The 25,015-nt window shown below is 40.1% G+C and overlaps 1 protein-coding gene across 6 annotated transcripts; it reads left to right on the plus strand.

Moving 5' to 3' along the window:
* The first annotated feature begins 9,094 nt into the window (after window positions 1-9,094).
* On the plus strand, window positions 9,095-24,952 carry dync2i1 (dynein 2 intermediate chain 1). 6 transcript variants are annotated; one of them, XM_041881069.1, is made up of 24 exons: window positions 9,095-9,213; window positions 9,607-9,660; window positions 9,758-10,460; window positions 10,542-10,609; window positions 10,890-11,129; window positions 11,336-11,404; window positions 15,317-15,388; window positions 15,505-15,510; window positions 15,679-15,898; window positions 16,145-16,247; window positions 19,524-19,653; window positions 19,956-20,067; window positions 20,232-20,326; window positions 20,450-20,579; window positions 20,845-21,017; window positions 21,199-21,361; window positions 21,726-21,839; window positions 22,193-22,254; window positions 22,447-22,498; window positions 22,589-22,652; window positions 22,928-23,027; window positions 23,272-23,403; window positions 23,666-23,889; window positions 24,191-24,952. In XM_041881069.1, the coding sequence occupies exons 1-24, from the start codon at window positions 9,199-9,201 to the stop codon at window positions 24,360-24,362; spliced, it is 3,273 nt and encodes a 1,090-aa protein (XP_041737003.1). In that variant the 5' UTR covers window positions 9,095-9,198; the 3' UTR covers window positions 24,363-24,952. The 6 variants fall into 6 exon arrangements, with proteins under 6 accessions (XP_041737003.1, XP_041737005.1, XP_041737006.1 ...); XM_041881071.1 differs by lacking the exon at window positions 15,505-15,510; XM_041881072.1 differs by lacking the exon at window positions 11,336-11,404.
* The last annotated feature ends 63 nt before the right edge of the window (window positions 24,953-25,015 follow it).

Below are 25,015 nucleotides of genomic sequence, written 5' to 3' on the forward strand. Positions count from 1 at the left end.
CGTCCCTCCAGGACACAGCCTCTCGTGACATCACAATATATATATATACACACACACATATGTATATATATACATACACATATACATACTCATACACACATATATATACATACATGCATACATATATACATACATATCCTTTTAAAAATTATATTTCCCTTCATTACATTTACATTTTAGTCATTTAGCAGACGCTCTTATCCAGAGCGACTTACAGTTAGTGCATACATTTTTTCATACTGTAATCGAACCCACAACCCTGGCGTTGCAAATGCCATGCTCTACCAACTGAGCTACATCCCTGCCGGCCATTCCCTCCCCTACACTGGACGACGCTGGGCCAATTGTGCGCCGCCCCATGGGTCTCCCGGTCGCGGCCAGCTATGACAGAGCCTTGATTCGAACCAAGATCTCTAGTGGCACAGCTAGCACTGCGATGCAGTGCCTTAGACCACTGCGCCACTTACTTTCCAACCCCACCACCCCTTCCCCAATTGGAGTAAACTAGTGAACAACAACGCTTAGGCCTCTACTTCCAGCCCATTCATACTATATACATTTTATGGACACAGTCAAATTGTACAATAATTATATTTTGTTTGTTTTTACTCCTGAACTTCCGCCGATCATTTTCATGATGTCCATCTGGTTTGCTTCTATATGCCATATTTTTCTAACTGTGCTCTTTCACAAAAGCTCTCAACCTATAACCTATATACTTATTATGGACACAGTATGCTTTACATTAGTTATCTTGTTGTTGTTAGTTGTTGTTATTAGTCCCATCCTTCAGCTCCATTCAACACCTCCCATCTATCTCTTAACACCATCCATATTGGATTTCTATTTGCCATATATTTTTCAACTGTACTGTGATGTTGTTCTGAACCTTTCTATTCTCATTGTTTCTACAGATCGTAAATTGAAAATAAACATTTTTGCTAAAAGTATTATATTATTGATCGATTGACTATGACTTTTCAGATCACCCAGTAATGCTATCTGCAGGGTTAGCTCCAAGTAAATATTGCAATCCTTTAGCCATTCCTGGACCTGTGTCCAAAAACAAGCTACAAATGGACAGAACCAAAACAAATGATCTAATGATTCTGTCTCTTCGCAGCAAAATCTGCAGAGCTGGGAAGATGGATCCCCCATATAAATAACATTCTATTGGTAGCAAGAATTTTATATAATAATTTAAATTGAAAGATTCTAAGTTTTGAATCCGGTGTCGTTTTGCGTATCAGTTCATAAACACTATGCCATGGGATCGGTACGTCAAAAATCTCTTCCCAACTATTTTGCAATCTATATAAGACGGCTGTCAATCCTTTGGTCCTTAAATGAAACTGATATACTTTTTTATTTATCACAGTTTTCCTTAACCAATTATGTTCTTTAATGCAAGGCCGACAGACAAGTTCCTTACTTTCTCCCCCTTCCACTTTCCTCTTCCATTTTTGCGGTAAGGCTGCAATTATTTGGTTGTAATTTTGGGTAGAGCAGACATTTCCATATGTTTTTGTTAGCTGCATGTGCGACATAACTCCACCAGTCCTACCGATGATATCATTTACGAAGATTATACCTTTTATAAACATTTTGTCCAAAAAAAAAGTTGTTTTTATCAATTAGTATATTTGAGTTTAACCACAATATTTGTTGCATTATTTGTTCTGTCGTTTCTGGAGGATTAAATTGAAATTGCAACCAACTTTCTATGGCTTGTTTAAGAAATAATGATATTTGGGAGATGATTTCCTTTTCAAATAACTTAAAGTGAGAGGTTGTAATCTGAATAAAGGGAAAAAGGCCATTCTTGATCATTGGGTGAGACAATCTTACTAATTTCTAGAGAACCACGTTCGGATTTAAGTATAACTTTTGTATGACTGAAGCTTTTAGTGATAGGTCTAATGCTTTAATATTTAATAATTTCTGTCCCCCGAATTCATATTCATTATATAAATAGGCCCGTTTAATTCTGTCTGGCTTGCCGTTCCAAATAAAATTGAATATTTTTTTCTCATATAATTTAAAAAACTGTTCGCTAGGCGTAGGCAAGACCATAAGCAAATAGGTAAACTGGGATAATACTAAAGAGTTAATCAGGGTGATTTTTCCACAAATTGACAGGTATTTACCTTTCCATGGTAGCAAGATCTTATCAATTTTTGCTAACTTTCTATTAAAATGTATTGGAGTGAGATCATTTATTTCATTTGGGATATGTATTCCAAGTATATCCACATCACCATCAGACCATTTTATTGGTAAACTACATGGTAATGTAAAATTTTCATTTTTTTGTGATCCAATACGTAATATAGTACATTTATCATAATTTGGTTGTAATCCAGAGAGGTTAGAAAATGTATCTAGATCCTCTATGAGGCTGTGGAGGGATTCAAGTTGTGGATTTAAAAGAAAACATGAATCATCAGCGTACAATGACACCTTTGTTTCTAAACCCTGGATTTCTAATCCCTTGATATTATTGTTGGATCTGATTTTAATAGCTAACATCTCGATGGCAATAATAAATAGATACGCCGATAGTGGACAACCTTGTTTCACTCCTCTTGACAGTTTAAAACTTTCTGAGAAATAGCCATTATTTACTATTTTACACCTAGGGTTACTATACATGATTTTAACCCAATTTATAAGAGATTGTCCAAAATTGAAATGCTCCAGGCATTTATATATAAACCCCAGTCGTACTTTATCAAATGCCTTTTTCGAAGTCTGCTATGAATAGTAGGCCTGGTTTCCCAGATTTTTCATGGTGTTCTATTGTTTCCAGTACTTGCCTTATATTATCTCCAATGTATCACCCATGTAAAAAACCTGTCTGATTAGAATGAATAATGTCCAACAATACCTTTTTAATTCTATGCGCTATACATTTTGCTAGAATTTTTGCAACACAACACTGAAGTGTAAGGGGCCTCCAATTTTTTTAATGGACTGTATCTTAATATTTTCCACTTGTATCCTGTTTTAGTAATAATGAAATCAGACCTTCTTCTTGAGTGTCTGATAATCTACCATTTACATAGGAGTGGTTAAAACATGCTAATAACGGTCCTCTGAGTATTTCAAAAAAGGTTTGGTATACCTTGACTGGTATGCCATCCAACCCTGGAGTTTTCCTGGACTTAAAGTATTTAATTGCATCCAGAAGTTCCTCCTCTGTAATTTCACCTTCACATGAGTGTTTCTGTATGGCAGTTAATTTTACATTATCAATAGAAAAAAAATCTCTACAATTTGCTTCAGTTTGAGGAGATGGAGGTGACTGAAATGAAAACATATGCTTAAAGTACTTTGTTTCCTCCTTCAAAATATAATTAGGTGAATCATGGGTGACTCCATCATTTGTAACCAGTTTCAATAAATTATTTTTGGTAGCATTCCTATGTTGAAGATTAAAAAATAATTTTGTGCATTTTTCCCCATATTCCATCCAGTTTGCTTTATTTTTATAATATATTACCCTTGATCTTTCTTGAATAAGTTTCTCAATTTCTTTTAGTTTTTCCTCTAATTTATTCTGAGCCTCTATGTTACAGTTTTTATTGCTATCTATCTGTTCTGTTAGACCTTCTATTGCCTTTGTTAGTGTGGACTCTTTTGACCTAAATTGCTTTTGTTTTCGAGATGAGTACTGAATTGCATGGCCTCTAAAGGCACATTTAAAGGTGTCCCATACAGTAGGGGATTTGCTGTACCTATGTTATGTCGAAAAAAAACAGTTATAAATTCCTCTGTCGTAGTTAAAAACAAGTTATCATCCAATAGGCTTTGATTACATTTCCAATATCCTCGCCCACGCGGAAATTCAGTAAGAGTAATGTATATGCCAATTATATGATGGTCCAACCTTATTCTGTCCCCTATCAACACTTTTAAAACCTTTAGTGCCAACGAGAATGACATAAGAAAGAAGTCAAGACGACTAGCTTGATTGAGTCTCCGCCATTTATATCTCACTAGATCAGGATATTTAAGCCTTCATATATCTACTAGTTCTAATATATCCATGACATTCACGATTTCCTTAAGAGCATGAGGGTGATTGTTTGTAGTGTGATTTCGTTTACGGTCCATTGAGCTATTTAAAATGGTATCATAATCTCCCACCATAATAATAGAGTCTTGAATTGCTTGCAGAGTTGATAATTTATTATATATATTGTCAAAGAAGTGTGGATCATCATTATTTGGTCCGTAAAGGTTAATGAGCCATATCTGTTTATGGTCCAATAACATATTTAAAATAATCCATCTACCTTGCGTATCTGTTTGGACAATTTGCACATTCGGATCGAAATTACTGTTAATTAATATCATCACCCCTTTTGAGTTTCTTTGCCCATGGGAGAAGTATATTTCGCCCCCCCCCCCATTCCTTTTCCCACGCAACTTCATCTAGAATTGTTGAATGAGTTTACTGTAAACAATAGATATTATATTCCTTCTCTTGGAGCCATGTAAATATTGTTCTTCTTTTGTTATTATCTGCTAAGCCATTACAATTATAACTGGCTACACTTATTTCACCACATACCATCATTGGATACAAGTTTCAAATCTATTTATCATTATATATGTTTGTGAATTTACCAATAAAAAAGACCATAGCGATTGACTGTCCATATAGCTGTACCATGATATTTGCATTGCTACTAAGTAACCCTCCAATTGTTCTCCACTAATTCCCCCGCTAAAGCCCCTCCCCATCCCAAGTTGGGCCGTCATCCCAGTGATCAGCATACCACCCCAGTCCCCCCGAATCCCTAAGCCCCCGAGAGGCCAGGACCCATCCATCGAAAACTGCATTTCCAATGCTCTCACCTCAATATATACAGTATATATACAGTGGGGAGAACAAATATTTTATATATTGCCGATCTTCAATGCTCTTACTGAGGGAAGGAGGTTGTTGGCCAAGATCTCGCGATACATGGCCCCATCCATCCTCCTCTCAATACGGTGCAGTCGTCCTGTCCCCTTTGCAGAAAAGCATCCCCAAAGAATGATGTTTCCACCTCCATGCTTCACGGTTGGGATGGTGTTCTTGGGGTTGTACCCATCCTTCTTCTTCCTCCAAACACAGCGAGTGGAGTTTAGACCAAAAAGCTCTATTTTTGTCTCATCAGACCACATGACCTTCTCCCATTCCTCCTCTGGATCATCCAGATGGTCATTGGCAAACTTCAGACGGGCCTGGACATGCGCTGGCTTGAGCAGGGGGACCTTGCGTGCGCTGCAGGATTTTAATCCATGACGGCGTAGTGTGTTACTAATGGTTTTCTTTGAGACTGTGGTCCCAGCTCTCTTCAGGTCATTGACCAGGTCCTGCCGTGTAGTTCTGGGCTGATCCCTCACCTTCCTCATGATCATTGATGCCCCACGAGGTGAGATCTTGCATGGAGCCCCAGACCGAGGGTGATTGACCGTCATCTTGAACTTCTTCCATTTTCTAATAATTGCGCCAACAGTTGTTGCCTTCTCACCAAGCTGCTTGCCTATTGTCCTGTAGCCCATCCCAGCCTTGTGCAGGTCTACAATTTTATCCCTGATGTCCTTACACAGCTCTCTGGTCTTGGCCATTGTGGAGAGGTTGGAGTCTGTTTGATTGAGTGTGTGGACAGGTCTTTTATACAGGTAACGAGTTCAAACAGGTGCAGTTAATACAGGTAATGAGTGGAGAACAGGAGGGTTCTTAAAGAAAAACTAACAGGTCTGTGAGAGCCGGAATTCTTACTGGTTGGTAGGTGATCAAATACTTATGTCATGCAATAAAATGCAAATTAATTACTTAAAAATCGTTCAATGTGATTTTCTGGATTTTTGTTTTAGATTCCGTCTCACAGTTGAAGTGTACCTATGATAAAAATTACAGACCTCTACATGCTTTGTAAGTAGGAAAACCTGCAAAATCGGCAGTGTATCAAATACTTGTTCTCCCCACTGTATATAGCTATTTAAAAATATATATCCATTCAAATATTTTGCATATCTTATTTTCCATCATTATCGATTAATATGCGTAATAATGTTGGCAGTTCATGGGTAGGATTTTAACCTATAACCCGGATTGCCATTGTATTACATTACATTTTTGACAAGCAATTATTATTTTAGCAAACAATTATTGTGGTTCATCCTATATTCTCCCTAACATCCTTACACCCTTGCAACAGATGTGGGATAAACATACACTTACATACTCTAACACACTCAACCCCTTTCCTCCACAATCAACCATAAGATCAGATGCTCAACGGTTGTTACATCCCAGAGCCCAACTCAAGAAAGGACCTGATTTATGAATGCATATACAGTTACAGCTGTTTGAGAAAGCATGCAAGATTGAGCAAAAATTGACAACAATGTGAGATTTGATTAATCTATTTAATCTATGTCAAGTTCTAGGTGATGGAGATCAGATCCACCCTCTTCACCTGAGACACAAACACTCTGGTACCCCGTTGTAACCATTTTTCCCAAGCATCTCCGTGCAGTCAGACCATTGATTATTTTGTTCCACTTGGGCCACAATAATAAGCCCCCTCTCTGATTGTCAGAGTGTGACCCCGTCCCCATGGGTTACTGCAGCCAGTGTTGCCAGCACTGCCACTACCTGGGTGGGGGTACCCCACCGGAATCCCCATCGGCTAGGTATAAGGTCGTCAAGGTTCTCATTAGCAGCTTTGAGAATTTCCTTGTATATTATGCTCTCCCATCAGGGGGCTCTGGCTATGTAGGACCAACCCTGCCAGGCAGGCTCAGAATCAAGAGGGGGCGGTGCTGCTCAAGTAGGTCTCTGACCGCATTTATTTTTCTGTTTAGGCTGCATATAGGCAACTCACAGCAGGTCCATAAAATAGATGGGGACTTCTCTTTGGTGTATGGGTCACTCAGGTGGGTGTCTAGGATATAGGGTTGGGGATCGTTCCATCATGATAGGACAATAAAAAAATAGATTAGATGTATCCTATATTTTAAAATGTCATTTTCTGCACACAATTGAAAGCTCTCACTCTCACCCCTGCTCACAGACACACGTTGGTTCTGGGATATGCAACCATTTCCTTTCTCACTCACTTAACTCCACACTTATTCAAACACAAAAACACTCACCACACCTTCCATCACAATTAATCCACACATACTGTGCCTTCTATGTCTTCTGTTTGCTATGTTTTTATCTCCACTATGTTGATTGAGTACATGTGTTCTAATTAGTTGTATTTGAAGATGTATTATTTTGCTTGTTATCTTTTCTTGTAATACCGTTTTATCCTTTTATAAAATACTATACATACTATAAATGTTCTTTATTATTACAATCCCTACCATGGCTAGTATTGGGTGCTCCATTATTCGACTCCTCTATTAGAACTTTCAGAATAGCCATGGAGTAGTCTTTGTGTCACGGTACATTTGGTTGTCAATATACAGTTTATCGACAATGAGAGCAACATGCTTCCCTTTTAATCTATTTTCCTTGAAGTTTGGGTACAGAACTTTGCGCCGTTCTGCAATCTCCCTCGGGAACTGATCATTCATTCCTATTTTGGTGCCAGCAAGTTTTTTACCTAGGCTTTTAACCATTACTTTATCCTTTAAAAAAGCAAATTTGGCAACGATTGGATGCTCATATCTCTGTCCTCTTTGTCCGAAACGGTGTAGACGTTCGAGTTGGATTTTATCGACAGCCTCGAGTGGGATTTGAAGCGCTGTTAGAAAGAAGTCATTCACAGTAGTCTCGGTTACCTCTCCCTCTTTTTCCTGGATACCCTTAAATACTAGATTTTCTCTCATCGATCTAGTTTGCATGTCTAGTAAGGCTTCTCTTAGAAAGTTGTTCTCCTTTTTAAGTTCCTTAATGTCGGTTTCTATCTTAGTGACTTTCTCTTTTAGTTTTTTTGTATCTTTCTCCATTATCGCAGCTTTTCCGTCACTCATTTCAAGACTCGCCTTCAACTCATTTACATAATTACTGACCAACTCTAGTTGGCCAGTTTGTCATTTATCGACTTCAACAGGTCGCTTTCCACACTTACCAGTCCCAGTGGTGAAAAGCAAAAATCATCTGTATCAGTCGACGAGTCACGCTTTCTCTTGGAGATTGATTCTCCTCGTTTATCTTCCGTCATGTTTGGGTGTTGCATGTTGTTGTAATATTTGTCGATACATTTCTCTAGCCTTATAATTTGTTTTGTGTTATTATCCAGATTGAATGTTATTACCCTTGAATATATGAAGTGCTAATATTTAGTCTAACTTACTGATATTGAATATTATGTTTTTATCTTGAGGGGATTTTTACCGCTGTGTGTTCAATACTTGAAAGTACTACTTAAGTAGTTTTTTGGGGTATCTATACTTTACTTTACTATTTATATTTTTCACAACTTTTACTCCACTACATTCCTTAAGAAAATAATGTAAATTTCCCGGACACCCAAAAGTACTTGTTACATTTTGAATGCTTAGCAGGACAGGAAAATTGTCTAATTCACGTACTTAAAGACAAAATCCCTGGTCATCCCTACTGCATCTGATCTGGCAGACTGACTAAACACAAATGCTTTGTTTGTCAATTATGTCTTAGTGTTGGAGTGTGCCCCTGGCTATCCGTAAATTTAAAAAACAAGAAAGTCGTGCCTTAAAAAACAAGAAAATCGTGCCGTCTGGTTTGCTTAATATAAGGAATTTGAAATGATTCGTACTTTTTGTTTTGATACTTAAGTATATTTAAAACCAAATACTTTTAGACTTTTACTCAAGTAGTATTTTACTGGGTGACTTTCACTTTTACTTGAGTCATTTTCTATTATGGTATCTTTACTTTTACTCAAGTATGACAATTGGGTACTTTTTCCACCACTGAGTAATTCTAGAGTAGGGTCTGGACTTGCCATGATAAATAGATGTATCTGCTATTAATAAATATGGACTGTGTATCCATGGTGATTCGTTCTTTGCGTATAGAGATTGCTCTTGGATCGATTGAAAATCCTGTTGTCAAGAGAACATGACGCACTTACCTTAGTTTCAGTCAAGTGCGCTTGCGCAATCGAAATCTGGTGTCAAGGGGCTGAATAATGTCAACACAAATTCGGAAGCTTTATTTCTGATATAAGTTGAATATTTCATGAGGAAGAGACGGGCCATAACATGCCTACCGATAAGGTAAAATGGTGACTAAATACGCAACAATTGTACACATATATGCGTGCAAATGTAGAGATAGGTAACGTTAGACTAGCTAATTTAGCTAACTAGCCACATCTCACCGTTACAGTAGTAGCTTGCTAGAAAGCTAACGCCAACGTTAGTTATTCCAGCCAGGAATAACCAGCTTTAGCTATCTATCTAACTAACTTAGTAACGTTATATAGCTAGCTATATTGCTAGCAGACAATCTGCAAGTAAGACTAGTTAGTTGACTGGTTATCAAACTAGTTGATAACTAGCTAGCTAAAGTTAGCTATTCACCAATGTTCTTTGCAGCAAAGTCAGTCTTGGTTATTGCTGTGCGTATTGTCAGTGAGAATAATGATGTATTCCTTGTCTATTATTTAGAAAATAACAAAGGAAGATACATGGAAATCAGATGACCTTAGGAGGCACATAAGGGTACGTTCAGTCACGTGATAAGGGTAGCACTTTTTTTTTTAATGATAAGCTTGTCCTGATTGTATTAAGTGCAATGAATAATGTGTCTTATTGTCAGGGTGGAGGACATGATGAAGACTCTAGCAGGAGGAGAGATGATGAGAGAAGACACAGGATGGGGGAGTCAGTAGAGCGACGCCACAGAGACCCAGAGAGGGAGGCCAGAAGGGAGAGAGAGAAGAACAGAGAGCGAGATGGTACCCGAGAGAGAACAAAACCCAGAGATATAGACAAGGATAGACATCAAGACAGAAGGAAAGACGGCTCGAGAGACAGGACGGGCGAAAAGGAGGCGAGAGACAAAGAAAGGAGCAGAGAGCAAGATAGGGTTAAAGGCACAGAGAATGTTAAGCACAGGGATGGGGACAGAGGCAGTCGGGACAAAATACATGATAGAGAAGAAAAAGAAAACAGGGATAGGGAGAGGGTAAAGGCCAGAGAAAGGGATACGGAGAGGGAAAGAGATGAGCTGAGGAAGAGCGACAGGGATAAGGAGAAGGAGAAGGACAAGGAGAGAGAAACAGGTGAGAGGGACAGGGAGCGATGGTCTGACAGAGCTAGAAAGAGAAATGAGGAGAGGGGGGAGGGAGGGAGAGACAGGGATAGAGAGCATGATCGTGAGAAGAGAGATAGACATAAGGAGAGGGAGTATCTGAAAGAGAGTGAACGCTACAAGGACAGATCGCAGGAGAAGCAGAAAGACAAGGAAAGAAAAGAAAGACACCCGGACAGAGAGCATTCAGGACAAAAGGAGGACAGAGGTAAAGTTATCCAGGTGAAAAATATGTCAACATCTTACTCACTAATCATAGTATGTCATTAAATGTTTAGTTTGATTTCAGAATACAGGGAGCAACATAGAAAAGAAAAGGAGGAGAGAGAAAGGAGACACAAAGAGAGAGCACAACACGTAAGCGTCTTCGATATTGTCCAAACATATGTTCTTTATTCCCTAAATTAAATATAAGGCAACAACACCACAATGGTCTGACTGGTTCCGCTGGCTCATACTCAAGGGTGAAGTTTCCCCTAGGTACAGTTCTAGGATCAGCATCCCCTCCCCCAATTCTAATCTTAACCATTAGTGGGGAAAATGTAAAACTGATCCAAGATGTAAATGTAAGATCAGAATCCAGGGGCAACTTCACCCTACACCCTGGCTCACATCCTGGGGTATATTTTTGTTACAGGATACAGGTGAAAGTCGGAGACATGACGGTGAATCCAGAGAAGTGGATCGTGAGCGAGTGCACAGGGAACGGAAGGGGTCGGACAGAGAGAGGGAGGGAAAGAGGGATAAACATCGAGAGAGGAGGCACAGAGAAGAAGCAGGTCCTGAGAGGGATCCCACAGAACGGACCAGCACCAAGAAATCATCATCCTCAGACCTCAGAGTTCACAAGGAAAAGACAGAGCCTGTTAAAACTAAGGTTTGTACCACTGCAAAGTCAAGTCAAGAGTTTATTCAAAGTGCGTTTTACAATACACTTTACATCATTAAAAAGGAATATAATAATATAGGAAAAGGGAATATGGAAAAAACAGCAAGTGATAAACAGTCCCTCACCCTTTTCAATATATGCTCCTCATATAAAGTATATGTGTTTTCATGGCTCTTTTTTCCTGTGTGAGCCAGGAAGTAGTGATGCGATCTGAGTCAGCGTGGAGGTCTAGTCAGAAACAATTAAGTGACACAGAGGAGCCCGTAAGACTTCTTTTCATGATGGGGTTTTTCTCATGGCCATATCTGTCTACCGTCAATACCTCTGCTAGCATGAGAATAGAGCATGGTTATTTGTTTTGGACCATAGCTGCTTAATACACACCCAATTCAGACCAAGAGCATTGCATTTTGAATTGGGGACGATCAAAATTGACTGAGGCATTTTGTATGTTTCAGTGCATCTAACATCAGATAACTGGACAAGCCTTGTCTATAGATATACAGGGGCCATACTTGCAAACATAAGCAAGCATTTAAAGTTCAATGGGTTCTCACGCACAAAATGCGTATCAGCCAATGAAAAGCATTGATTTACTTGCATGTGACCGAATGCTAAATTGTAGCTGGTCCCATCAGATAGCATGTTAAAAGTTAGCCCTATGCTAACTTCAACAGGTGGTGCTGATTGTATCCTGGCACAAGTGCATCAGCCAATTAAAATTGTTGAAGTAGTTGGACGTGTTCCAACACTTGTTCATGGATGGAAGTGTCGTTAACATACCTAAGTCCAACAGCATGTTCTGATAATCAAAGCAACTCTGTATTTGACTCACTGGTCAAATTACTTTCTGTGTAAAGTGCCTACCACGTAATTGTCGCAGATTGTGCCAAGGGTTTGAATCGCACATTAGTTTTCCCCCCCCTGTTGGTTGACATGTATTGTGTTAGTGTGCAGTGCTTGACTTGGACTAAAATATGTGCCGCGCCCGCTACTCATTTTGGGTGCCGGTACTGTTCATATTTAGGTGCATGAACTGTACAATACTTTTGAGCTAATATTTTATAAGAGGAGCAGGAACTCAAGCAGTAGAACATTTGAGGTGCTGGTGCACAGTTCTGGTGAGCTCCTGCCCAAGTCAAGCGCTGTTATTGTGTTGAAAAGGGACACCAACAGCTTGAAAATGAAGATTATGAATGAATTCAATAAAGAGCTACCTCTTTATTCAGCCTTGCACACAAAACGGGGGGCCAGTATGAAAATAAATATATATATATATATATATATATATATATATATATGCACTCACTAACTGTAAGTCGCTCTGGATAAGAGTGTCTACTAAATGACTAAAATGTAAAAATGTAAAAAATGTAAAACACTATTATTGCCTAATATTCATATTGCATAGGCTATATTACATGGACCTGTACACCTAAATCTAAGCCTACAATGTTTTATATGCATTTTTATAATCATCCACTTTGTCACATGCGTTTTCAATCGAGCATCAAGGACCGGCAGTGGACAGTTTCTTTCCTCAACAAAAACGCTTGCTGCGAGGGGGGCTCAATTCGACCCCCACAGTTAAATGCACAATCGATTGCAAGTCAACCGCTTTAGCAGTATGTGCCATGAAAATGTGAACATTTTGTTTAACATTAGTAGTAGCTAGTAGCCTAGTCAAGGATACATCCGTGCAATATTGGCACACAACATTTTGTTACAGACCAACAGAACAAGTAAACCTTGAATTTGTGGGTTTAAAATATCCCTCTAGTGGCCAGGGTTGACCTATTTTAAGAAATGCCATTGGTTGGTGGATATAAAGTCTAAGATCTTTTCATAGGCTGAAGAAGTTCTGCCAGGATATAATCAGTACCACCTGTTGAGGTTAACATAGGGCTAATGTGTCTGATGGGACCAGCTACAATTTAGTGTCACATGCATATAAATCACCGCTTTGCATTGGCTGATACGCATTTGGTGTGTGAGTACCTATTTAACTTTAAAAGCTTGCTTATGTTCACATGGCCCCACAGTATTCTCCATTCTGTTCTGATATTTCTCTTCCATTAATGGCAAATGTTTGCAGTGGCACCTTTTGTTGATGGCTTCATTGCTTTGCTTGCCTTCACATACAAAGTATTCTGACCCCTTGACTGTTTCCACATTTTGTTACGTTACAGCCTTATTCTAAAATGGATTAAATATATTTTTCCCCCTCATCAACCTAAACACAATACCCCATAATGACAAAGCAAAAACAGGTTTTTCGAAATATCACATTTACATAAGTATTCAGACCCTTTACTCAGTACTTTGTTGAAGCACCTTTGGCAGTGATTACAACCAAGTCTTCTTGGATATGACGCTACAAGCTTGGCACAACTGTATTTGGGGAGTTTCTCCCATTCTCAAGCTCTGTCATGTTGGATGGGGAGCGTTGCTGCACAGCTATTTTCAGGTCTCCAGAGATGTTCGATCGGGTTCAAGTCCGGGCTCTGGCTGGGCCACTCAAGGACATTCAGAGACTTGTTCCGAAGCCATTCCTGCATTGTCTTGGCTGTGTGCTTAGAGTCGTTGTCCTGTTGGAATGTGAACCTTCGCCACAGTCTGAGGTCCTGAGCGCTCTGGAGCAGGTTTTCATCAAGGATCTCTCTGTACTTTGCTCCGTTCATCTTTCCCTAGATCTTGACTAGTCTCCCAGTCCCTGCCGCTGAAAAACATCCCCACAGCATGATGCTGCCACCACCATGCTTCACCATAGGGATGGTGGCAGGTTTCCTCCAGGCGTGACACTTGGCATTCAGGCTAAAGAGTTCAATCTTGTTTCATCAGACCAGAGAATCTTGTTTCTCATGGTCTGAGTCCTTTAGGTGCCTTTTGGCAAACTTCAAGCGGGCTGTCATGTTCCTTTTACTGAGGAGTGGCTTCCGTCTGGTCACTCTACCATAAAGGCCTGATTGGTGGAGTGCTGCAGAGATGGTTGTCCTTCTGTAAGGTTCTCCCATCTCCACAGAGGAACTCTGGAGCTCTGTCAGAGTGACCATCGGGTTCTTGGTCACCTCCCTGACAAAGGCACTTGTCCCCCGATTGCTCAGTTTGGCCTGGCGGCCAGCTCTAGGAAGAGTCTTGGTGGTTCCAAACTTGTTCCGTTTAAGAATGATGGAGGCCACTGTGTTCTTGGGGACCTTCAATGCTGCAGGCATTTTTTGGTACCCTTCCCCAGTTCTGTGCCTCAACACAATCCTGTCTCGGAGCTCTACGGACAATTCCTTTGACCTCATGGCTTGGTTTTTGCGCTGACATGCACTTTCAACTGTGAGACCTTATATAGACAGGTGTGTGCCTTTCCAAATCATGTCCAATCAATTGAATTTCCACAGGTAGACTCCAATCAAGTTGTAGAAACATCTCAAGGATGATCAATGGAATCAGGGTGCACCTGAGCTCAATTTAGTCTCATAGCAAAGGGTCTGAATACTTATTTAAATAAGGTATTTCTGTTTTTAATTTTTAATACATTTGCAAATATTTCTAAAAACCTGTTTTCACTTTGTCATTATGGGGTGTTGTGTGTAGATTGATGAGGGGAAAAAATAATTTAATACATTTTAGAATAAGGCTGTAACGTAACAAAATGTGGAAAAAGTCAAGGGGTCTGAATACTTTCAGAATGCACTGAATGCTTCTGGTTGTTGCATGGTAACATTCACATGGATTTACTATTTCTGTAAATGCTCTGTATATTTGTCTATGTATTTAACTAATAGGGGTGCGTTCAGTACGACTGAACGGTGTTCAACGTTTAATTCAACGGAAGCACGGCACGATTATGGTGGCTCAGAGGGTGATTGTGTATGGTGTGCTGCACGAGTTTTATGATTTCAAATGGTCATACCCATATTGATCAGGCCACACCTACCAAAAGAGAGCAAACGTACCTGAAAGGACGAACGGTGAGCACTGTTTTGGGTAAATGTGTCATTAAGTACAAACCGCCACGCACCGTAGCAAACGTTGAACCAAATTGAACGCACCCAGGTCTCACATGAAGTTACATATGGGAAATACAAGCTATTGACTGAAATGAACTGCATCTGAAATAAACTGCCATCTGAAATAAACTGCCATCTGAAATGAATTGCATCTGAAATGAACTGCATCTGTAGGTGGAAATCGAGGAGGCTCCGGCTGAGAACCATGGCTATGATGAAGCTCAGGACTATGAAGAAGACTTTGAGGTGAGAAGAGTCAAAGCCTATAGACTGTGAATTTTCTTAGTAACTAATTTGTATTTCAGTTTTTTTCTTTTGTTTCATTATATATCACACATGCTCTAAATGGATTGCTTTTCCAGAAAATGGTGAGTGATTAAATGTGTTCAAGCACTGACAAGCAGCATTGAGATAGCAAAAAAAATAGCACCTCCATTACTTTCAATTACTAAAGTACTGTTGTTGTTACTAATGTAATTACATTGTTACTACACCATTATAAGAGCAACTTAAAACTGTTTTTTTTATCTCCAAAGGATTATCAGGAGGATTTTGAGGATGTGGATGAGAGCGAGGGAGAGGATGAAAAGCAGACACACAGCCATGAAGAGAGAGAAGAGCGGGAGGAAATGAGTTCACAGAGGAGGGAGGAGATCGAGGCCATTCAGAGAGCCATGGATGAGGAGAACGAGAGAGTGGGCTCTGCCCAGCCCAGGCTAAGCACAGAGGAGGACGACAGACCCAAAAGGTCAAGAGGTATAGTCAATGCTCAACACTACTAGGTCGTATTCAAGAGTGCATACCGTAGCGAAACGTTTTGCAATGGAAAACGAAAACAATTGTTTCTTATTGGATCATTCTGGTAGGTCCCTCCCCGTTTCAGCCTGTTTGGTTGATACAACTCTGGTATGAACAATAAAGACATGTTTATTATTTAGGACTGTCTTTTAGGACTCATTTTACAAAGACTGTTTGAATAACGAAAACATTTCTTGGCCATAGATTCTGAAACGCTTCAAAGTAAAGGTTCACAGCACGGGAGGTTCATGGACTTTGTTGCTGCGAAGCATCGTGAGGTCAGCAAAAAGGTTGCCAGCAAACAGAAGTAAGTCTACTGGAACTAACTGTGAGTGTGAGCAGTATTTAAAGAGAGGGAAATGCAGTTAAAATTGACAGATTTAGAGCCTGTGAGTCAACTGAAGTGAAGAGTAAATTCAGCAACGCTTGGAGGACAGTGGAAGTTTACAATAGTGCTTTTTTATTGTTATTAGGGGTTCACAGCGAAGCTGTGAAACCTATTGTTATTCTCTGAATTCGTCGATTTTTTCCCCCCCTTGACATGGTCAAATAACTCAAATATATGAGAGAATGCCAAGAGTGTGCAAAGCTTTCATTAAGGCAAAGGGTGGCTATTTGAAGAATCTCAAATATAAAATATATTTTGATTTGTTTAACACTTTTTTGGTTACTACATGATTCCATATGTGTTATTTCATAGTTTTGATGTCTTCACTATTATTCTACAATGTAAAATTTTTTAAAAAATAAAGATAAACCCTTGAATGAGTAGGTGTGTTTAAACTTTTGACTGGTAGTGTACATCTAGCCATCTTTGAAAAGCAAGTCAGGTAAAGAGCATTTTCTTTATGTCTTAAAGGGGCAGTGTTGTATTTTGAGACAGGCTTGAATAAGCTAAGTAGCCAATAGGCAGAGGGTAGCATAATTTGTCTGATTCTCTGTAATAATGGTATGGGAATAATAATGAATATTATTTTGTAAAGTGGTTTCCTGCATCAAACAACACAACAAAACGTACAGTCACCTCCTTGTCTGAAGGACAAGTGGATAAACAGGTTAATGTCAAGCCCTGCATGTTTTTTTTCAAAAGTCTCATGGAATGTAGGCCTACATTGAACACCACACAGTATTGGCTGATACTGTAGGCTGAATGATAGAACTGCTATTTCCATGTTAAAATGTTATGTGATGCATTTTCTCCATTGTTTTTTATGGTAGGCCACTCTGGTAGGCCTACATTATCCAGGCTCTGTCGCAGCCGGCCGCGACCGGAAGACTCATGGGCGGCGCACAATTGGCCCAGCGTCATCCAGGGTAGGGGAGGGAATGGCCGGCAGGGATGTAGCTCAGTTGATAGAGCATGGCGTTTGCAACGCCAGGGTTGTGGGTTCGATTCCCACGGGGGGCCAGTATAAAAAAAAAAATGTATTCACTAACTGTAAGTCGCTCTGGATAAGAGCGTCTGCTAAATGACTAAAATGTAAAATGTAAATGTAAATTATGATCAAATAGCCACAGTAGCCTGATTGGCCACTGTTAAAACAGTAAATTAAAGCGGGTACCACCTCAGTGTTCACAGTAAACGCCAGAAGTTGCACAGAAATTTCACAAGGTTCAAGTTTGCGCTCAGCAGACCTGAAATTTGCTCAGTGCAGAAAATATTAGAGGGAACATTGGTCACGACCCCATGTGGGGTTGCCTGATTTGAAAATTTGGTTGTGAGAGAACATCGGAAATCAAATAAAAAATAGTTGCGGTTTCTGTTTTCTTCCTACAAATGTTGCTCAATCATTTGAACGGTTTAAGCTACAAAATATTATGACCCCATCACTGAAAGATTCTCAGGAATATGTATGTATCTTGTCTTCTGTTTCCCTCAAGCCGAGCAGGGCTCATTAGAACAGAGTGGACAAGACCAGGCACTTAATCAGACTGGGGGGGGAAATAACATCATCAATAACACAGAATATCATACAAAATTATTGCTTAATGATCTTCTGAACATCCCAATACCTTTCTGATGCATTTCAGTCACTTCAAACCATACTCCCTTCAGATTAAAAAGTACTGTCAGACTGATTTGTAATAGACTGTCAGAGTCCCAATTAAAAAAGTAAACATTGGCCTTTTTTTTACATGGTGGGGTTGCGAGAATGTTTTGATATTAAGCTAAGGGATTGGTGAAAAGATGGCTGAGTTATATCAAAAATCTTAGGTGTCCATTTAAACCACAGATATCGAACTCCACAATGGCCTATCAACTTGAAACTTGTCACCGCTATCATGGATATATCCATAAGATGAACCACACTGGATTTGTTATTGATATTTAAAAAAAACAAGGAAACTATTAACAACTCATTCTTTGCATATGTAACACTAATGCTCAAAATCATCTGCATTCATCTTCTCCTCATAAACCATAAGTCAGATTGACTCCAGATTTGGTATATAGACTCAATGAATTAGCCTCTAATGAATTAGAGAATGATTAGTTGCTGCATTCAATGTCGGCCACGGCACACCGCTAGATGGCACTATGTCACACCAGGGCAATAAGAACTGAACAGATAGACAAGGGGGCATGAAATATGTGGTATGTAAATCTTATGTATATGTCCTTAGAAACTGTGTGAACATAAAGCCACTGCATCCTTAGATGGCTGCACCAGACCAGTTAGTTGCACTATAGATGTAATTGGCACCAGTGGCACCATAGGATACTAGTGCAATAACTATTGATCAAGTGGACTTTGTTTCATGCAAATTAATGTTCGATTTAAATTATGCAGACAAACAATGTGAAATATCGTGATTAGTATATCTGTATAATCACATATTGTTGGTCTGAACGTAGTGAAAAGTGGATATTTTATTCGGGAAAATTAGAAACCGGAAGTCCTGGTGCTTGCGCAGTCAGTGTATTACAACTGTGAGAGTGTATTGCAGTATTTTGTAATGGTAATGTTGAGTGTAACAACTGAGATTTAAACCATTTACACAAACAGATTTAGACAAAATAAAGGCCCAGAATTCAAAGATGACTGCAATATATCAAAACACTAACGCTGAAAAACTATTTCACAAATCTTAACTTAAACCATTAGTCAAATTGACCCCAGAATTGGTATATAAACTCAATACATGAAGTAATGACTTTAAGAATGACTACCTGCTGCATTGAAAGATTACCAACCTACTGTACAGCACTAGACTAAACTTCACTTGTGTCATCCTTGTGGTATTGAGAGATAAACATGGTAATGCTTTCACTGATTGCACATAAAGGAAGATATTTCCCACAGGATGGAGTGCTTGCTTTGTTATCCAACTGATCTCGAGTTCTTTCTGTCATCCTGTGAACCCTGTTCATTGCTGCTCGCAGCTATATTTGTTCTTTATTGTTAAAGAAGCACTTTTATCAACTTCCACTGTCCTCCAAGAGTTGCTGAATTTCCTCTTCACTTCAGTTTGCTCCTCAATTCATGCACCTTGGTTGGAGAGTGAGATAGCTGCTGTTTCCTTCCCTAAACCTGCTCTATAATATCTCCTACTCTGTGTATGTCATATGGGCCCAACCCAGGAAACGCAGTACAGAGCTGCTTCGCCTGATCGACCTGGACTTCTCCATCACCTTCTCCCTCCTGGATCTGCCCCCTGTCAATGAATATGACATGTACATCAAAAACTTTGGAACAACAAACACTAAACAGGTTTGCCTATGCTTATGCTTAACAGATCTGGGTACAAATACTATTCGAAATAATTTCAAATACTTTATTTGGGCTTAATTGAGCTTGACTGGTGCAAAGGAACCAATAGAATAGTCGCAAATAGTACAAACGCCACCCGTCTGGTACTCCAGACAGGCTACCGCAAACGCTAAAAGTATTTGAAAGATTTCAAATAGTATCTGAACCCTGGTCTGATGATTAATGACATCATTGTGACAGTAAGCTTGCTTGTCTTTTTATTCATATAAATGTGATAAACCCAATGCATCCTCACTTTCCAGGCTTATGTCCAGTGCAACGAGGACAATACTGATCGAGACATTCAAACAGAGGACATCGAGATGAGCGAGAAGTGGACACAGCATCCTGCGGAGAGGAACGTAGGCTGTGGAGGTGAGGAAACATGTACTGTGATCTGTATTCTATCAAATCTATGACTATATCCCAAATAGTACCCTACTCCCTTTATAGGGCACTACGGTTGACCAGAGCAAGTAGTGCACTATATAGGGAATGTGCTGCCATTTGGAATGTGCTTTTTTCCCACGTTGCAACAGGTCCCAACCTTTCCCACGATACGTCTGATGAATCTGTGACCAAACTGAGCATCGATTCACAGCGCCTAGCAACATTTCTGCGCTCAGCCTCACAGGTATAGCCTATGATAGTAAATTTTTCGTAGAATCAAAGTAACCATTTTGTCGTCGCCATACTGCAGATACTCCCTCTTCTTGCCGTTACTAGTGCTTTGTGCTCTCTGTTTTGGTGTTAATAGGTGGTTGCGGTACTGTTGGAAGAGGGTAGGGCTGAGAAGCAATCACTGAAGAAGCTGAGGACTCAAGCAGACACTCTCTCTTTCAGCGACGGGTGTTTACAGCTCAATACCAAGCTTCCATTTCTATGTGGCAAGTTACCTCACACTTAAAGCCCAATAATAATAAAGTCCTTACTTTGTGTTGAGCCATTCACCTTGCTGTCATTGCAGTGCAGAACAGTCCCTAATTAGCTCATGCCATGCATTTTCAATCAACAACTTGTGTCTTGCCACTGTCCTGAACTGAAGGTCTGGCCCGTGTTCCCAAAGGCAGCACCCATAACAACCAATGCTATTTTTGCCATGTTTGTATATGAGCTAGCTTGTCTCGGTTCTGTTGTTGTCCCTACTTGCAGGTCGTCAGATCAGCCTGGTTAAATTCTCCCAGGTGCAGAGGCAGACCATGCTGTCCGTGCACAGCCCCTCGGCCAAGCCCAGCGCCGTGCGCCTCGACAGCAAGTCCATCATCTGTATCTGGAACATCTGGGAGCCCTCCCGCCCACAGAAGATTCTTGTCTACGAGTCCGAGGTGCCACAAAACCACTGCAACTCAGAGCCTAGTTTTAGATGTGGTTTCAAAATTCTGGTAACTTTCCCAAAATTCCCAGGTTTTCCAGAAATCCCGGTTGGAAGAATAAGCAGGAAACCGCAACCAGGATTTCTGGAAAATCTGAGAAACAAGACTGCAACTCACTGATTTTACTCTTCAGGTGCACTGCTGCTGTTTCAGCCCTGGGAAAGCCACGCTGGTGTTTGCGGGCACGTCCGTGGGTTCTGTAGTCTTGTGGGACCTGAGGGAGCACGCCAGTGCCCACTACACTTTAAGGATAGGGGAGAATGACTGGACTCTCCGCAACCCAACCTTCTCCACAGGTCAGCAATCAAAGGATTTTTCCTCTGGCTCCATTTTTTAAAATGTTCAGCTCCCCAAACTGTTCAAGTTTACCAAGTTTCATGCTTTTAAGAAAAGTTAAGGATTTTTTTTCAGCTCCGGGACAACTCATCTCTTTCTGTTTCTTATTGTATTGTATGTAATATATACATCAAGGCAGCCATTTTGACTTGGCTAACGCTCATATGAAAATACTTCATCTGCACTTTCATATGTACTCTAAGAATATCTTCTTGAACTGAAAGAGATGCTTTTCAACTCCTAGATTCCAGGAGTGTCGTCTCCTGTTTTTGAGTAGGTTGATGATGTCTGTTAATGTCATCACCTCTGTCACCCTGTCATCAGATGCCGTGCTGGTAGCGTCGGGCCACATGTCATCAGTGAGCTCTGTGGAGGCCGTCCCTGCCACCGTGGCTGAGGGCCTGAGGCCAGAGCTTCCCCTTTTGGCTTCTGATGAAGGTACTCCGACTAGACATTGTGTGCGTCCCAATGATATCTCCTTTTTCCTGAATTGTGCACTCGTTTACTACTTTCCACAAGTCTAAAAGCCTTGGATTGGTGCAGGCATGGGCTAGTTGGAGTTTTCACCATATTTTATATACCAGTAATTTTCTTTTAAATCAGTGAAGGGAAGTAAGTCGCTCTGGATAAGAGCGTCTGCTAAATGACGTAAATGTAAATGTAAATGTAAGTAAACAAGTGCACACTTTGGGAGTAAGAAAATATAATTGGGACATCATCTATGAAAAACACACAATTATAGTAGCATTTTTTATGGTGAGCTAAAGTCTTCCTTTAATTTCAAACTTAAGAGTCATCAGGATTGTCATTCCAGTTGGCTTCTCTTGATGAAAATGGGGTTCTGAATCTATGGGTAAGTGTCTATCTAGTATGCTACAACACCGTCCCATGTTTTTGCATCACCACTATAACTGCTTATACACTAACTGAATAACTGGTAATCTTGAATTATGGGTTTGGTCTGTTTACTGACGGCACTGACTGATCATTATTAAAGTGTAGTGTGTTTTTCTGCAATGCTGTTGTTACCATCTCTGTCCCACAGGTGGTACTGGAGCTCCCTAAAGCCAACGATGCCGGGTCGCACACAGACCTCGGTGAGTCAGTCACGTTTAACATGTTTCCTCCATTACTTTCAATGTTTATTTTTTCTCCCACTCAATTGACCCTGGCTGTTTCTCTTGCAGGGCTCCGGCCTGGGGGCAAAGTGAAACTGCTCCACAGTTCCACAGTCCTTACCACCAGCGAGAGGTGAGATGGATAGATATTTAATTCATCACTGCCAGTCAGCGGGCCAAAAATACCCACAATGTGTGCCCCGCGGAACACAACAAGCTTGTTTTACATGTCGTACGGACAGTTGTTGTTGTTGTCGGCTGACTAGACTGACGTGATTCAGTGTTTAAATAGGTATCTGTTAACGTGCAGCTGGTGTCGTGTGTGGTTTTTTTGCCTGGAATCTCGTGACCTACTGATACGACTGGGTATTTATTTCCGTCTGTCTCTCTCTCTCTCTCTCTCACCAGGTCTTCAAAACGAGGCGCTAAGAAAACAACACTGTTACAGACGCTGCTGTTAAAATTTCTGCCCTCTGATTCCAACCATTTTTTCATTGGCACAAATATGGTGAGCAGTATCAAATCAATGAATCATCTTCTCTCTCTGTTTCACTGTTTGCGTTTTTAGACATCCTGGATATGCCCAACATAGTGGATGCGTCTCAAATGCTTGTTAAAAGTAGTGCACTGTATAGGGAATAGTGTGCCATTTGAGACGCATCCATCCAGTATGTCCAGGATCATGTGGACAGAATAAACAGAAGTCACACTGTGTCGTATGGTATGTATTGGTCAATGTGTGTTGTTCATAGGGTCTTGTGAACCATGGGACCAGTCACGGGTTAAAGGCTCCTCCAAAGTTCTACCGGCCTCAGGTGGTTGGATTCAGACCTGTTGATGTCACCTCCATCAACTTTTCTCCCTTCGGAGAACCCATTTTCCTGGTGAGATCAGTACTGTTGAGATTCATGTATCTGAGTGCAATGTATGAATAGTTTACATGCTTGTGTGTGTGTGTGTGTGTGTGTGTGTGTACACAGTCACAGATTAGACTGTTTTAGATCATATAGATCACTACTATTAGATGTGTGTGTGTGTGCTTCTCTGCTCCGGACAAGGGGGTTTTCATTGTTGTGTGCGTTTGTGCATGTTTGTGTGTATGTGAATGTTTTACGTATGAACTGTGTGTGTTTCTCTGTGTTCCAGGTGGGCTGTGGGGATGGCAGTGTCAGACTACACACAGTGCTGAGTGAGCAGCCTCTGATGGAGTGGACCAGCAGTACAGCAGGGCAGCCGGTGGTGTCAGTACAGTGGGCCAAGACCAGGCCAACAGTCTTCTGTGTTCTGGATGCTGCCTCCTGCCTTCACATATGGGACCTGCTGGAGAAAGACTTTGAGCCTGTAATCACTGAAAAGATTGATGCTGACAGGTAATTATGAATGACTCTTCTTTAAAAAACTCACAATTACAAAATTATTGAATGATGTATTTCAATGTTTGTCAGACGATGGCCCAAGACAAAATGAAAGCATGTGGAGGGTTCTGTGCAGGTGTCATTTGTATAACTACTGCATAACTAATGAAGAGCAGAATGCAGAGAACTGGATTTAACTGGATGGAATATAAGTGATGTATTACCCAGTTAGTGATTGGGGGCAGGTGTTTTTTATTCTCACATCAATAATACATTTTATGATGCATGATTCATCTTTCTGTTTCTTTCTCCTCAGGGTAACAGCCATGGCTGTTTTTGGTGACCCTGCAAAGCAGAACACATATTCAGGAATATCACTAGCAACGCAGTCGGGGAAGATAGAAATTCAGTATTTCAGCAAGAGATTTACAGTGCCTGAATCTGCTGACCTGGAGAAACTACAGATCATGATGCAAGAGGCCTTTTGAAGTTATATGTCAGGAGTGTATTAATTTGTGCAAACTGTTGAAAATGTTTTTTAACAGTTTTTTTTCGGGCCTGTTTGCTTCCATTTGGTTCCTAGTGGATACAACCCAGGGGCACACTGTGTTGGGCAAAATGTGTACATACAGTGGTAATCGCAGTCATCTCTAGATCAGTAAAGAGATCAACTTCAGAATGTAAGCAGATATAAATGGACCATCTATTTCATTCCTCATTCTGTTATTTTGTGTATTCTATATACAGTAGATGCCATAATGGCATGATGTTGAAACACAATATTGAAAGAAAAATAGCTTTATTTTAGCATATTTACAGATGAACAACTTTTTTTTTGTATATTGAGAATGTCTTACTTTTCTGTGTGTTTTATAAAAAAGATAAGGAAAGAATGGACTTGGTGTTTTCTTCCCATCCAACTTACTCAAAGTGTGACACCAAACTTTCAGGGCTAAGCAACATGATGAATGTATAGATGCTACTGTTCATTTAATTTATGTGATGTTAATACATTAAATACAATTATTTTGTCTATGAGAGAACTTTTGTTACTTCATTAAATAAAGTATTTAATGTATTTCTCTGTCTTTTTTATGATTCTCTATGCCCTGGTTTGCAAAAGGTTTTTCTGTGGGTAAAC

This window comes from Coregonus clupeaformis, chromosome 7 (genome assembly GCF_020615455.1).
Source record: "Coregonus clupeaformis isolate EN_2021a chromosome 7, ASM2061545v1, whole genome shotgun sequence".
NCBI lineage: Eukaryota > Metazoa > Chordata > Actinopteri > Salmoniformes > Salmonidae > Coregonus > Coregonus clupeaformis.

Coding starts and splice junctions, on each gene's coding strand:
- dync2i1 (XM_041881069.1), top strand. Junction 11,130..11,335: donor CAGAGCCTGTTAAAACTAAG/GTTTGTACCACT, acceptor TGTGTGAGCCAG/GAAGTAGTGATGCGATCTGA. Junction 21,362..21,725: donor CAACCCAACCTTCTCCACAG/GTCAGCAATCAA, acceptor CCCTGTCATCAG/ATGCCGTGCTGGTAGCGTCG.